The sequence below is a fragment of the Perca flavescens genome, chromosome 18 (assembly GCF_004354835.1).
Source record: "Perca flavescens isolate YP-PL-M2 chromosome 18, PFLA_1.0, whole genome shotgun sequence".
In the NCBI taxonomy this organism is placed as follows: Eukaryota; Metazoa; Chordata; class Actinopteri; order Perciformes; family Percidae; genus Perca; species Perca flavescens.
Genome location: NC_041348.1, coordinates 12,573,967 through 12,588,595, shown reverse-complemented (window position 1 = coordinate 12,588,595; position 14,629 = coordinate 12,573,967). Strand labels below are relative to the sequence as shown.

The window sequence follows — 14,629 nt, the reverse complement described above, 5'->3', positions numbered from 1 at the left end:
TAAGTTTGAAACACAGCTGTGGTTATATGGAAATGGTTCCAAAAAGAAAAGAGCCAGAATTTTGAAGGATTTACGTAACTTCATTTCCATTTAGACCAACATAAATCAGCACAGTTGCAAAAAGCATGCGGTCATTCAAAGATGTACGTATGGAAAGCTACTGGAGGATTCGCTGGGGTGCTGTTCTACAGCTGCCGAGGGCTTCCAGACATCAGAGTTGGAACTCCTGCAATACATAATGTATGGAGAACAGATGTCTGATATTCATTTGATTAGTAAAATGTACTAAAGCTGATGTTTTACTTTATATGTAATGTATTAACAAACACCTCAATTACATTTGTGTTTAATATGATTTGTGCCACATTTGACACCATGAATTATAACATATGTACATTAATTAATCACACTTAATACCTTAATCTTATAGCTTTTATCTCTGATATGTGACTAAAGACCAGCAGATTATTTTTTTTAACGCACATTCCATAAGAGTGTGTGACAAACTGAATATCACATCCAAATCTGTTAACACAGAGACACTCGACTTTAGATCATAATAATGATGAATCAGTCGGACCGCATATTCACACAGTGCTAATGCCAAAGTAAATATATTAAATAACATGAAAAGTAGGGTTGACATTGGATTTTAAATTCCCTACACCCAGATACAATTCTTTCTATTCACATGCATCTTCTACACAGCATCTTGAGCTGGGGCCCCTTTAGGTTCACCTAAGGGCTTATCTGCTGCCCCCTGCTCTCCATCACTTGGGACAGCACCTTTTGGTTTTCTTTCACAAGCATCCTCACCGACAATCACAGTTTGAATATCAGGCTGCAAAATCTCTGTCTCACAAGTGGCCTTAGTCTCTGAAAGTGGAGCCAAAATGGTCTGTGAGGCGGCAGCTTCCAGGACAGATGACGTAGAAACATTTGGGACCTCTGAGACTGAGGCCAATGTGCCATCAGAAACAGGAACTGAGAGAGTGGGTGTAGACAGACAGGTGGAGGAAGCTTCAGAGTACAAGGGGATACTGTGAGCTGCGGACACTGGTATGGAGAAGGGGACAGGGATGGCTGATCCATCTAAGGAAATGATGCTGGCCCCTGTGCTTTCAGTGGTTACGATGGGCTGGATCTGGGTCCCAGAGGGCATCTCGGTGTGAATGACAGTGATCCCGCCGAGGGCGCCGTGGTTGACCAGAGTGATGGCCCCGTGACTGGTCCATTCAGGTGGGAGAGTGATGGGCTCAGACGGCACCACAAAGGAGTCAGTGAGGGTTTTATCATGACCGCCACCAGTACCAGTACCAGTACCAGTACCACCACTTTTTCTAGCGGTGCTCTTTTTCTCCTTTGCTCCTGCTTTTTCTGTCTTTCCCTTAGTGGGAGTTCTGGTTTTCTTATCCTCCATATTTCCCTCCAGCACTACCAGGTAGGTCTTCCAGGGAGCATTGGAGTCATGAATCTGAAATGTTAAAAGAGCTTGTTAATTTCACTGCAGTCTGAATAATTCAAAGTTAAAGTAGTCATCGTACAAAAGCCCAATGCCCTTAACAATACCCCCTTTTTGACCATGGTGAACTTCAATCTTGCCACAGTAAAAGTTGAATCAACACTGTGCCCATACAGATGAAATGACCCTATCTGACAGTAACTTTTCACTGCGGTAAGGAAAGCACTGCTCACCATAGTGTGCCTGCGAAGGGTGGACTTGTCTGTGAAGGTGCGACTACAAAGACCACACATGTAGGGCTTCTCTCCTGTGTGAATACGCTGGTGCCTCTGGAGGGCATTGAGCTGGGTGAACTGCTTGTCACAGTCTTTACAGCTGTACGGACGCTCACCTAACAATCAACGGAAGGGAGGGAACAAACATACGCCAGGAAACACAGTGTGTAAACAGTAAGGAATCTGTAAAAGGAGATCACGCCTCTAAGGAATCTGTAAAAGGAGATCACGCCTCCTCCAAATTCACAACAACAAATACAAGATTTATACAATTACCCGTGTGTATCTTTAAATGCTGGTGGAGGGAATTCCTCTGAGCGAAGCCTCGACCACACTCTTCGCACTTGTATGGCTTGGACCCCGTGTGGATGTTTGAGTGGTGTCTCAGGTATTCTTTAGATGCAAAGCTTTTCCCACAGGCCTCACACATGAAAGGCTTCTCTCCTAACAGGAGAAGAAAAGAACAGTCGTTTCACTTTTGGTCTGGTGTGTGCAGATAGCCTTGTCTTCATTGGCTTAAAAAGGCCTACTTTATACGCTTTCTTTCACAGAGACGGGGTTAAAGATGACAATGCAGAAATCCAAACCGTTTTGAAAGAATATCCCTCTTACCTGTGTGTGATCGCTTGTGATAGGACAACATGTGCTTCTGAGTGAACCGGGCATCACACTCGTCACATGCAAATGGCTTCTCTCCTGTGTGAGTCCTTTAAATAGTAAAACAAACAAGTTTAGCCATCATCGGTTTCTTTTTTTTCTCTCACGTTATTAGCATGTCTAAATGAACATCCACCCCTCTCATTTTTAGGTCGTTATTACTCTCTGGCTCCCAGCTTTTTCTAGCCATTAGTGTTTATGTTCACAATTGCTGATTGAACAAACAGACGGAAACATCGGACCGCAATTTCTCCGCCAAAGTCAAAAGGTATTTGTCAAAGAGAAGCAAGAATGACTTGCTCAACTTACATCCTCCCTCGCTGACCCGGGATTAAAACCGGTCACCTTTCAGTAGCAATCCTGCCTGCCTGCCTTTAGCATCTACAAACCTCCCATTTCCAATTCGTTATCCTTTTGACTAGCCATCGTCGGGGAGCTCCGTACCTGCGGTGCATCTTGAGGGCGGAGTTCTGGGTAAATCTGGCCGCGCAGTCGGTGCACTCAAAAGGCTTTGCGCCGGTGTGTGTCCTCTCATGCAACAGCAGGGCAGTTTTGGAGCTGAGTGCCTTTCCACAGTCAGGGCAGACATGTCGCAGACTGTTACGTTCATGTACCTGAGAAGCAGCGGGGATGCACGACAGAAATGATCAAATCAGGGGGGGAACATGCAGATAAATGCGACTCTTTAGAGGTTTTTATTATTGCATATTTATATAATATTGCATGTATTTGATCAAGGAAATAATGTATAGGAAAGTGTGTGGAATTTAATTCATCCCCACCTGTCTTTGATGGCGGACAACATCCTTCTTTCGTTTGAAGGCTTTTGCGCAGCAGTCGCAAACAAAAAGCCTCTCATTACTGTGAACGTGCTTTTCGTGGATCTTCAGATTGCTGCGGTTAGCAAAGGTTTGCTGGCAGGTCTCACAGCGATAGATCACATCTGCTTTTACTCCATGGTACGTACTGGCCAAGAGAGCAGTAACGGGTTACAGCAAGATCAAAAGACAAAAAGGGCCTGGTCTTAGGTTTCATGATAAGATGGCGATGCATTGGTGAGCATTATCTGACATAGCTTAAGTTTTAGAGGTGAATTGGTAGCACAGTACTCTCGTCACTAGAAGAACTGGTGAACAAAAATAATTTGCTTCAGTTCAGACACTTTATCTGTGGTATCTATCAATACGTTTAATCCAGTAGCACTTATGTCCTACCTGATGTGCTTCAAGTAGCTTCTTTCATAGTGGAAGGTCCGTTGGCACTTGTTACACTGGAACTGGGCCTTGGATGTTCTTTTTAATGTCCCCTTGGACTCACCACCCTCCTCCTCCTCCTCCTCCTCCTCCTCCTCCAGAGATAACAACAATGAGCCTTCGGGATCACTGCTCGGCACATCCTCCCCACATTTCCAATCACCCGCATCAGAGGCTGGCATTCCCAATGATGACTCGTCCATTTTCTCTGCTTGAGCCTTGGCTTCAGTCCTGTCCTCATTCTCCTCTGTGTCTTCATTTGCAACTTTGTTTTCATTGTTAGGGTTAGCCCCTCTTTTGGTGTTTAAATGCCTCCGAAGGACTTTATGGCCAGCCAACCTCAATTTTAGAGTTCTTCCTAGTCTTTTTCCATCCTTTTCTGCGTTCTTTACCTTTAATCTTTTTGAAATGACTTCTTTTTCAGAGCTCTGCGGAGAGCGCGGTCGCTTAAGAAGTAAGCTTTTAGGCTGGTTCTTCCCTTTGGTCCTTTTTTCTTTCTTGGCACCATGCAAGTTATCTACAACTGTTGATGCAGATGTTTTCCTTGTAGGTTTTTGTAGGATTCCAGCACTCATGGCCTCACCACAAACCGCTGACAGATCCTCACAGTCCAAAAGTTGTGCCGCTGCTTGAACATCACCAATCTTGTCTCTAACAACTTCAACTTTACCAGTGTACACAAATTCCAAAAACTTGGAGAAATGATTGGAGTGCATACTGGAGAGTAAGACTTTGTCTCTGGTAGCATCCGGAGACAGAAGGATCTTCTTGAAGTAGCCACTGGACGCTGCGAGCATCAACTGGTGGGCCTGAAACTCCTGTACCTCTCCCTGGTAGTCTACCTGCACTGTAACATCACTCAGCTGCCCCTGCAGCATCAGCTGGTGCAGAGAGGCCAGGATGTTTTCGTGGTGAGACTTAGAGGTGAGCTGGACCACTTTGACCCCCATCATTAATTTGTGCTGCTGAGAAAAACAAAAAAGGGGAATGTTGGCGTGTAATGCTTAAACTAACCTAGTTGTGTTTCCTTACATTTGTGAACACACGCATGTAACGTTACATGCTTGATCAGAGGTGGGGACGTGGAGCTTCAGTATTTTGAACCATTTGTATCATCATTACTGGGTTTACTTTTTGAGCAGTGAACGTTGCATAAGCCAACGATCGAAAAGGCAGAAAAGACACCTTATTAAGCCACATGCTTCGAGTTTGTTAAAATAACTAACGTTAGCCCCTCTGACATAAGGTGCAGGTGAAAACCCTCAAACCTCAGTATCTAGCTAAAGCCGTAGCAACAGACCGACTAGCGTTGTAATATTTGTGTGATTTTGCCTTGATAATGTCCAATGCTAGGGTTAGTTAACGTTACTGCTAACAGTAGCATCACAGACACAATGGTGCACAAGCTAGGTTAGCTAATGTTAACTGTAAACACAAAACAAACAGGTATGGATAATACAAGTTGAACGTAAAGCACACCGAACTGAACACGGTGTATGAGTGAACGTGTGGCCAGCAAACTAACGTTACACAACCACGAAGCAAGTTTTCTTACCGTAAGGTCGGTAAAATGGCAGCCCTTCACAAATGTTCTCCACAGTGGAAGGTATTTCCTGTAGAAATCGCTGCCGAAAACGGCACTTGCTTTCTTACTTACCGACATCCGGTGCCGAGGTGGCTGATACGGGATCAGTCCTTCATTCATGGTCGTGTTTAAAGTTTGAATTGCCAAGTATAACTGCTGTTCCTGGGTCATTTTAGCACGTTCGTTGACTATAAGCGAATAGGCGCATTTGTTATAACTTTTATACATCCATGATTTACAGGCATTACTGTCAAGCGAATTTGGCTAGCTAACAATTTTTTATTTATTTTTTTATAGCTTTGCCTTACTTAGCTAGCTATCTCCAAAGTACTGTCCGTTCCAATATATTTTAACGGCCGTTGAGCAATAATGTGTTGCACTTTGCTGTTATTGCTGTAATCAGGATGTATAACTATGCTTCACCTCATTTGTATTTTGGCAAGAGTAAGCCCCTATCTTGGTAAAATGTTGAACAGGGTACAGGTATATAGCAACCGTAGCATTATTGTTGAATTTTATAAAGGGATTTACTAAGGTAATGGCGTTACCGTAACAACTGAACTGTGTTCATTAGCTAGATAGTGTATTACTGCATCATTCCCGCACTGGGGCGCCCTTGCACAGAGAGACATGACATGATATAAACTGCTGGTGTTGAATTAAAAGCAGATTAACCTGCAGAAAAATTCCATTTTCTTCATGCCGTTTCCACGCAGACTACTCTCCTTCTAGCCGACAGTTTAACTGGGTAGACATACTCAGTAGGTATTACACTATCTGCTTAAAAAGTAGGTTTTTAGTGTCCATTGTATATAGCTATAGTCTGTTGTAGTTGTACGAGAATGGTTCCAAAACCATACAAAATAGGTCAACACGCTGAAGTATTTAAGATAATTCATTTACATTTAGACCAGCATAAATCATCTACACAGTTGCAAAAAGCATGCTCTCATACCAAAGGTGTATGGAAAGCTACTTGAGGATTCACTGGGGGGCTGTTCTGCAGCTGCCAAGGTTTTTTTTTTCTTCTTTTTTCTTGCAGAGGAAATCCATATACCTTACATTTGTCTTAATGAATTCTGCAAGCTAGCAATCTGCTCTGTTCCGGTGACTCATGCTGCTCTCTGGACCGAAGCTGTGCAGACTTCAGCTTTGACCTGGAACACTGTGTTCGCCTGGCTTTTATTACATTACTCCTTTGCCACACACACACACACACACACACACACACACACACACACACTACTTTTCATACAACTGGTCCTATGGTTTATCATTATTATTTAAAGGACACACAACATCTGCAGACGTAATGATCTGTAACTGTATGCTCATGGGAATCAAGAGTATTTGCATAGATATTAATATGGTTTAAAGTATTACCATGAAAATTAGCCTAGAGTTTAATGGAATACTGAATTACTATGTGCAAATTAATGAGACAATTCGTACAAATTAATTCTCAGTATATTGCCATTAGTACAACGTTTGACATGACTGAGATTAAAGGAAGGAAAGCATTTTTCACTTTGGGCCCAGTTGTTGCAAAAGCTATTTTTCAATTGACCTCTGTTGTCTGGGAAAGTTGTCTGTTCATTGTTTACTAAAATGATAAAAAATAATAGCTTCATATGAGTATTAGGCTATTAGACAGTCATTGAAATTAGGATCAGCTGGGTCACATTTTCATTTTTTCCTGTGCCGCATACTGTAATGTGACACATATTAAAAGTTCAGCAGGGTTAGGTAATGCCGATGGTACATATGTGGTTTGTGAAATTGTCACAGGATGCTTTGTCAAATAAAGATATGGCAGAGAAACAGACTTGAGGTTTCTACATATCATCACTGGTTGACATGTGTAATCAAGGGGATGAACATATGCTGCATCACTGAAATAACAAAAGGTCAAGTCATTTCAGAAACATGCCATATTAATCTACTTTCAGCAGTGAAACTGGCTGACTTTTCCAATGACTCCGGGGCATTTTGTCTTATTCGGAAGTGCACATTTCAGCTGTGGAGAGAGTAAGTGTATGTCAAGTCTACTACAGTCAAGGGTTCAGATGTTGCCAGTAAATGGCAAGCTTGATAGCCAGCTGCATTGCCAGGCCGCCCAGTAACAAATGAAATTCCCACAGATATATCATCATGTTGTCAGGGAAGAAGATGAGGTGCAAATGCTCGCTGAAAGGTGATGGGCTCAGCAAACAAAACATTCTGCCGACATTGGGTCGTGTTTGCTCTGCTATGGGTAGACTCCTCCACACAACCGAAAATATCCTTGCTGACGTTCCACAGCGCACAAACAACATGACAAAATGTGCACTGTGTGAGAGAAAAAAGTAAAACTCAAAGCCAAGGCCAATTTTAATTACAGGCTACGGAGCGCACACACACACTGTAAAGAAAACAGTCAAATTCAGGAGTTTGGTGGTAACGGTTGTGTCCGGGCTCGGTATGTGTGCTGGAGTCATACACACACTTTAATTTGGATGCCGTGAGGGTAGGTCAGTCAGTCAGTCAGTGTCCTTGTAGGACCCCTCTACAGCTTCTTAACTGGGCTGACTCATAATCCCAGCAGATGAACTGAACCAGTGATGGTAAACACTAGAACATTACAGTACATGGAAGTGCAGACAGTGGTGGTCCAAGAATAACCGCAGCATTCTCTTTGTGCTTGCCCATAGAACCACGCAGCTGATGCCAGACCAATCGAAACCCAGTCCAATTCAGTATTCTGTGGTGTCTTTCTCTTCCCCTCCAGTCAGTGAACTTGGTTAACAGAAAACATCTTTTATGAATCCATTTTTATTATGCTCTTAGACTTTCAACAGGCATCAATGCTTTTTTAATCAATGACATGTTCCCTTCTTTGACACAAGGATATACTTTATGATTTCATGCAGGTTTGGAGAGTGTTTTAATGTTGTTTTAGTAAATGGACATGACTCTCCACCCATCCACCCCATTTATGTAAGGTAGAAAATGGGCAGGAGTCAAATATTGTACATATTTGTGCAGTTCTGTCAAGGCCAAGCATTCTTTGCCAGGATACACACAGCAGTCCAGACCCGATTCTGGTAGTCTTTCCTAACACTTCAACCTAACATCTTTCCCCTTCTCTATTCCATTTTTTCTCTGGCTGGATGCCACACCACATTCATCCAGTCCAGCATATCACTGGAACCCCTAAAACCTCAATGTAACATCAGGACATGAAACAAGAAACCAATGATTCACAAAAATTGCAGAAGACTCCTAGTCTTCTTGTCTGATGAGAAATTACAGTAATTGCAAAAAGACCCAGCCTCACGCATGACCGAATCTGATAAGCATGATGATAATCATAAGCAGGCAAAAAACAAATTCTAAAAAATGTGCTCTAGGGATGGCATTGTTTGTCTGTCTGATATATCCATGTTGCCCAGAGGACGAATCCTAATGACTTTGGTGATGCCCTGACTTTTGTTCTAGTGACACCATCAGGTTAAAATTTTAATTTGTCCATTCTTTGGTTCATGACCAAGTATTTGCAAAACGAATTAGTTAATGTTAGCATGCTAAATAAGATGGTGACTGTAAACATTATACTTTCCAAACATCGGCATGCTAGCAATGTCTTTGTGGGCATGTTAGCATGCTGACATTTGTACAGCCTCACAGATCAGTTAGCATGGCTGTAGACTCTTAGTTGTAAACTTCACTTCACTGCAGTGGATTGCAACAAACAACTTCACCTACAGGAAATAAATATAGGGCAAAAATAACCCGACAGTGGTATCTGTCCGCTCCTCCTCAAATAGGCTCCATTTCACCGAAGAGAGAAGTTTTTCTTCTGTTTGGGAAAAATACTTTTCCTTTCATTGATGAAAAGATATACGGCATTCAGAGATGAAATTACTTTCCAAATGGCGTCTGACTCACCTCTCTATTCCCAGTGCTCTCTCACACTCTACCCCCCTCCCTCACCCACTCTCCACCTTCACTCGTCCTTGTGCATGTTCTATCTACTGTAACTGTATACAGCACTTAGCACTTCAGACGGCAGACAAACCAGCTCAAGGACAACAGCCCACTCTTGTGATGCTCATAAATAGACTATTTGTCCAGGCTTACCAATCCTTACCGTACCCACCGAGCCTGTGTGGGTGCTTGTGGACATTTTGTAGCTCGCACCAAAATAGATCTTTACTGCTGCTGCGTGAGTGTACTCGGGCCTCCAGCCTGCAGTGAGAGCCACCAGTTTGCACAGGGAAAATGATTGTTGGGCCTTTGAAAACAAACAACAATGACTCACAAAGTCTATCCCGTTGTAATGTGTGATTTTTATTAACCGTTTGCAATCTGTAGCACACTAAAACAGGTGGTCTCACCTCAGCAGAGCTTCCCAGAATGTAACACTCACCCAGACTTTGTGGGGCATGACCGTCAGCACATTCCTGGAGAGCTGGATCCCCAGAAGCAACAATTCCTCCTTCCTCTCTTCCCTCCCTTCCTTCCTGCCGCCCTCGTGTCCTCTCCTTCGCTTCCGTGGATTGCATCACTCGTCTGCCTCCTGGCCTCCTCTGCTTGGACCCTTTAATCACATATGGCGTACACACGCACACACACACGCACGCACACACGCACGCACACACGCACGCACGCACGCACGCACGCACGCATGCACGCACACACACACACATTGTGGGCGGAAGGCACCCTCATCAGTCCTCGTACTGGTTTTGTGGCTTCAGTTGGAATTTCATGGTTGGTTTGAGCAGAGGATTCTGGAGGCTTTCCAGCTGCCCTCCAAAGACTCCGCTTCTCTCTGTCTCTCTTCCATCTCTTTGTTCCTTCCTTTCAGCCTTCCTCTCTTTTTTCTTTCCTCCTCTCTTTCCTCTCCCCTCCCTGCTTAACCCGCTCGCCCTCAAGGTCAGAAGTATCCTGTGGTTTAGGTTTGATCCGCTTGGATTTGCCTTCACTCTCTCCCTCTTTCTGTCTCTCCCTTCACACACACATACACACACACGCACGCACGCAGGAAACAGATGCTGGGATCAGCATAGGCGGGTTTGTGTGTCTTGCAACTGCATACACACACGCACGCACACAACCACACACACACACACACACCCTCCCTCCCACCAGGGGTCAACAGTCTATCCGAACATGCAACATTCAGAAAAGAAAATAAATGTCATAGTTCTCTGAGCTGAAGTTGTCATCATTGAAGACCTTATCCATCTTGAATCCGATGGTTCAGTGACAGTAAATAAAAGAGACTCATCCTCAACTTCTACCCATGGAGTCACAGTCGGTTGACTCTCGCTGTGAGGGTACTGCTGCACTGACCGCAGCCAGGTTAACCTCGTTCCTCTGGGTTCACCTATTTGCTGAGTTGCGTAACATGGCAGAGGTCCAGCACTTGTGTAATAACAGGGGGGCCTTGGCTGGCTGAAAGAACGCCAGTTCAATCATCCTTTCATATTTGTGGGTTAATGGAGGAAAACAAAGTCTTGCCCAATTAAAACCCTGACCGAGTCTCTCGAGTATGAGCATCAGTCACGTTCATACAGATGTTGAGTTAAGGTTTCTACTGGAAAATCATCCTCAAAAACTTTGGATCTTGCCATAAAGCAGGTTGCTTCCTTTTCTTCCCATTAAGGCTTTTTTTTTTATTATCTCCATGTGCATGACAACGACATAGACAGAGCTAAACACTGACATTGGATCTGTGTAAAAGAGCCCTATTAGACGTTTGCTCTTTGCAGGGCCCATAGTGATTTCATTTCATTTTTCTTAAAGGTGTTATGACCAGGTTTTGCCTGCACATGGTTCTCATCTCTGATGTCACAAGCAAACATGGAGGTGATTGAGCCGAAATGCCTGCGGCTAGCCCCACTAACGGTGCTACAAGTGTTAACAGCGGCAACAGTGCTGATAGAGCCTTACCATAGACGTTTTAGAACCAAGATGCCCCAACTCAGAGTAATTTCACGTGGGTTTCACCACTGACATGTCTCTTAAGGAGACATGTGGCAGGTCCTTAGTGTATTGATTCCAATGTGAGAAGTAAAATTAAACTCAGGTTTTTACCAATTCTTCAGCCTCATAGTCACCAAAGTAAATATTGGACCCATTTTTGACAAGCCATTCATTCATTCATTCGTTCATTCGTTCAACCTTTATTTATACTCGATAAGCCACAAATCTCCTGAACATCCTGACACAAAAATGGCATTTTTTAGACGGGCAAAACAGGAGAAAATTCACTCTTTGTTTGAGATCTGTTTCTGTCTCAGGAACAAACACTTGTGATATCTGGCAACACAGATAAGCTGATCTCGACTTACTTTTGCTTACGCTGTTAACAAAACTACATTTTTGTAATGCTAAATATGGCTTTTACCTATGTAAATATCAATTTTTTAGCAAAAGAAAATATAAAGAATTGATGCAAATATAACTTTTCATCCATCCACAAGACATTTACTACACTTTCAAACGAGGCCACGCCCCTTTAGCAGACAGGAAGTGTGTACCATTTCATACCATTGGCGCAGCTTGCAATGTGCTGTCTGTAGTAATAGAGAATCTCTGGCGTTACGCTTCCGCGACGACGACGTCCCACCACCATGGGTTGGTAATCGCCGAATAAATTGGGATTACAACACACATAAAGGGAGTGTGACTTCATTCTGCGCTCAGGACGCCATTGTGCCACCATATTGTTACATAGAAAATAGTTTTTTGCTACTATATTAATGTTCTAAATGTTGTGTATAGCATCTTTGAAGAAAATTTAGTTTTTTAACATTTGTTTTATATATTTGTAAAATGGGCACATGGGGTGGCCATTCTGTGCAGATAGAATGCCTTTTGCAACCATATAGGATTCTCCTCATTAATTTTTATGACCACTTCACACATACAGGGGCCTCCTGGCATTCTGAACACTGCTGACATATCTGGCCTTGAACTGAGTCAATCACTTGCGAGTTTTGACACTGATTACCGTAGTGTTTTTTCAGATTGACGCTTTAAGAAAGACTCTCCCAGTAAAATAAACCACAAATAGTTTGCGAGAAACGCTGCACCCTGCTGCTCGGTTTCAGCTTATTGACACAACGGCTCAAGACAGATTGTTTTTCAAATATGCAACCGGTCGTCAAATATACAGTGTCAAATTAACTTTGGGGTTGCCTCCCAAAGGTCTGTGTTCTCCATACTTCATTTGTCCATTTTCTTTGGGTTGTCTCCCAGAAGTGAAAGAGACCACAGACAGGAAAATACCTACAGTATGTGAAATGAAGCCCAATGATATGGCCAACTGACTGGACTGTAATGTAGATATACAGTAAAATGGCTGGAATGTTTTAAAAAAAAATTATTCTCATCATATCTTAATCCTTCATATATTGTTGTTTTAAATACACATTACATTGCTTTGTATGATTTATATAACCACCATTGCTTGCTTCAGAAAAGGGCTTAAATAAAATACTGTCTCGTACTGGGTGAGAAAATGAGGGAGGTGTTTGCTGTACACTTTCTGAGTATCAAATCCTTGAAGTAAGATCTTGAATGCTGACCTATGACTCTTAGTGGATCGGCACAAAAATCCTGATAATCCCAAGAAACACAGCTTTGCTTTAAGAGCCACCATTTTCTTTTTGTTACAAACCCCACTCTCCTTCAACATCCTTTTGAAAATGTCCAAAAATGGAGAGGAGAGAGTAAAAATGCATGGGGGGAGGAGGGATGATCTGACAGGCTGCTCCAGCGATGAGACCCATGACTGACACATTTACAGTGGAACAGGACATCTATGTGAGTGTGTGAGGGAGATAGACACGGAGCGAGAGGACAAGATAGAAATAATGCCTGTCTCTCTCGAACACACCCACAAACACACACACACACACACACACACAAATGTTAGCAGAGAGTGTCTCTTTCTGTCAGCTGTGTGAAGTCACGGGACTGAAGCTCCAGTTCACTAATTTCATTCCATCCAGGCTGGAGAGGAATTTTGCAGGGGCAAATGCATATCAGCAGGAGCGCCATCTCTTTATATCCTGACTCTAAGGCTCGCTACAGACACTAATGTGTCACTTTTTCCATAATGAGCTCTCATTTGATCTGATGCCATCGAAATGGCCTTCCGTCCAGACAACTGTCAGTGTTTATCCATATTATGAAGATAACAGGGCCATCATCTGTAGTTTGACGGTGTCAGATGAGTGGAGTGGGGAGGAGATTGTCAGAGAAGAGAAGAATGATTCATTGTGTTGCTGTATAATTGAATGATCCAGCATTCATCGTGGGCATGATGGTGAGATCATCTCCCACCATTAGGCCTTGGAGCTGGACTACAGGACAGCAGCGTTGCGCACAGACATTTAAAGGACCATACCAGTGGTTGCGCATGTATTAGCCTTTTAGCTACTTGCAAATTCTTTACTTTGCTGCTGACTATTTTCTAAAGCAGACCGTAGGTGTTAAGATCGATATCCCCCTTTACAGGAAGCCACTGTTTTCCATTTATTTCACCACAGTGTGAAAGTCATTTAGCAGCGTGACACTTCATTGAAACAGTAATCAATCATGCTACACATTTACCCGTCTTTATGTTTTGCCAGTGTTACTTTAACTTTTCTTGATGTTGCATTCAGGAGCTTGAGGTTTGAGAGCTGACGTGAACCTCTGAGCTCAGAGTCTGCTCGTCTTTTCCAACAACGGAGTTTTTGAATGGCTCGCACCTGCATTACAATCATTTTTATCACTACTTTAATAGGGTGTCAATCTTAAGCAGGTTTCAGCGAATGATACCCTAAAAAAATGGCTGGCAATAATGTAAATCTTCCATGATTTACTGTATGTAGGGGTCAATTGCAATTTGATATTACACTTCCATAAAATTGGGGGATTTGTGAGAGACAGATTAAGAAAAGAATGGTCAAAATCGCTTCCACAAATATCCTGAAATTTGGTAGTAGTCCCTAGAATGTAGTATGGGTCAAGCTAAAAAAAACAAAAAACTAGATCCTACAATTCCCCTAATGCAACTCAATAGCTCCTGTTACCTCCGCCAAGAAGGTTGTGTTTCGGTTTGGTTTGTGTGTCAGCAAGAATACGGGACAACTACTGGCCTGACTTTCAAGAGACTTGGTGGAAGGGTGTAGCATGGGCCAAGGAAGAACTCACTAGATTTTGGAGCGGATCCGAAAAACGGGGCGGATACACAATTATTTTTTACTTGCAGGTTAACATTTCGAAATAGGGCATATTGGCCTTGGCAGAGGTCTGCGCTCCTCAAATGCCCTTCTAGTTTGTACTGTAGGCTTTCTGTTATAACTTTTTAGTCTCAAACCCAATCCAAGATGACGCTGATGACATCATCAGGGTTACT

The 14,629-nt window shown here is 43.0% G+C and overlaps 1 protein-coding gene across 2 annotated transcripts; it reads right to left on the bottom strand.

Moving 5' to 3' along the window:
- Positions 1-59: 59 nt before the first annotated feature.
- gzf1 (GDNF-inducible zinc finger protein 1) lies at positions 60-6,383 on the bottom strand. 2 transcript variants are annotated; one of them, XM_028605834.1, is made up of 8 exons: positions 6,188-6,383; positions 3,609-4,612; positions 3,177-3,360; positions 2,839-3,008; positions 2,350-2,444; positions 2,014-2,181; positions 1,696-1,853; positions 60-1,474 (listed from the first exon to the last, which is right to left on the bottom strand). In XM_028605834.1, the coding sequence occupies exons 2-8, from the start codon at positions 4,598-4,600 to the stop codon at positions 701-703; spliced, it is 2,541 nt and encodes an 846-aa protein (XP_028461635.1). In that variant the 5' UTR covers positions 4,601-4,612; positions 6,188-6,383; the 3' UTR covers positions 60-700. The 2 variants fall into 2 exon arrangements, with proteins under 2 accessions (XP_028461635.1, XP_028461634.1); XM_028605833.1 differs by lacking the exon at positions 6,188-6,383 and adding an exon at positions 5,305-5,451.
- Between the last annotated feature and the right edge of the window lie 8,246 nt (positions 6,384-14,629).

Excerpts from the sequence above, each read along its gene's own strand:
- gzf1 (XM_028605833.1), bottom strand. The coding sequence starts at position 5,403 with ATGACCCAGGAACAGCAGTTATACTTGGCAATTCAAACTTTAAACACG. Across the intron at positions 3,361-3,608 it reads AGCTACTTGAAGCACATCAG|TACGTACCATGGAGTAAAAG; the intron begins GTAGGACATAAG and ends TCTCTTGGCCAG. Across the intron at positions 1,854-2,013 it reads GCATTTAAAGATACACACGG|GTGAGCGTCCGTACAGCTGT; the intron begins GTAATTGTATAA and ends GTTGATTGTTAG.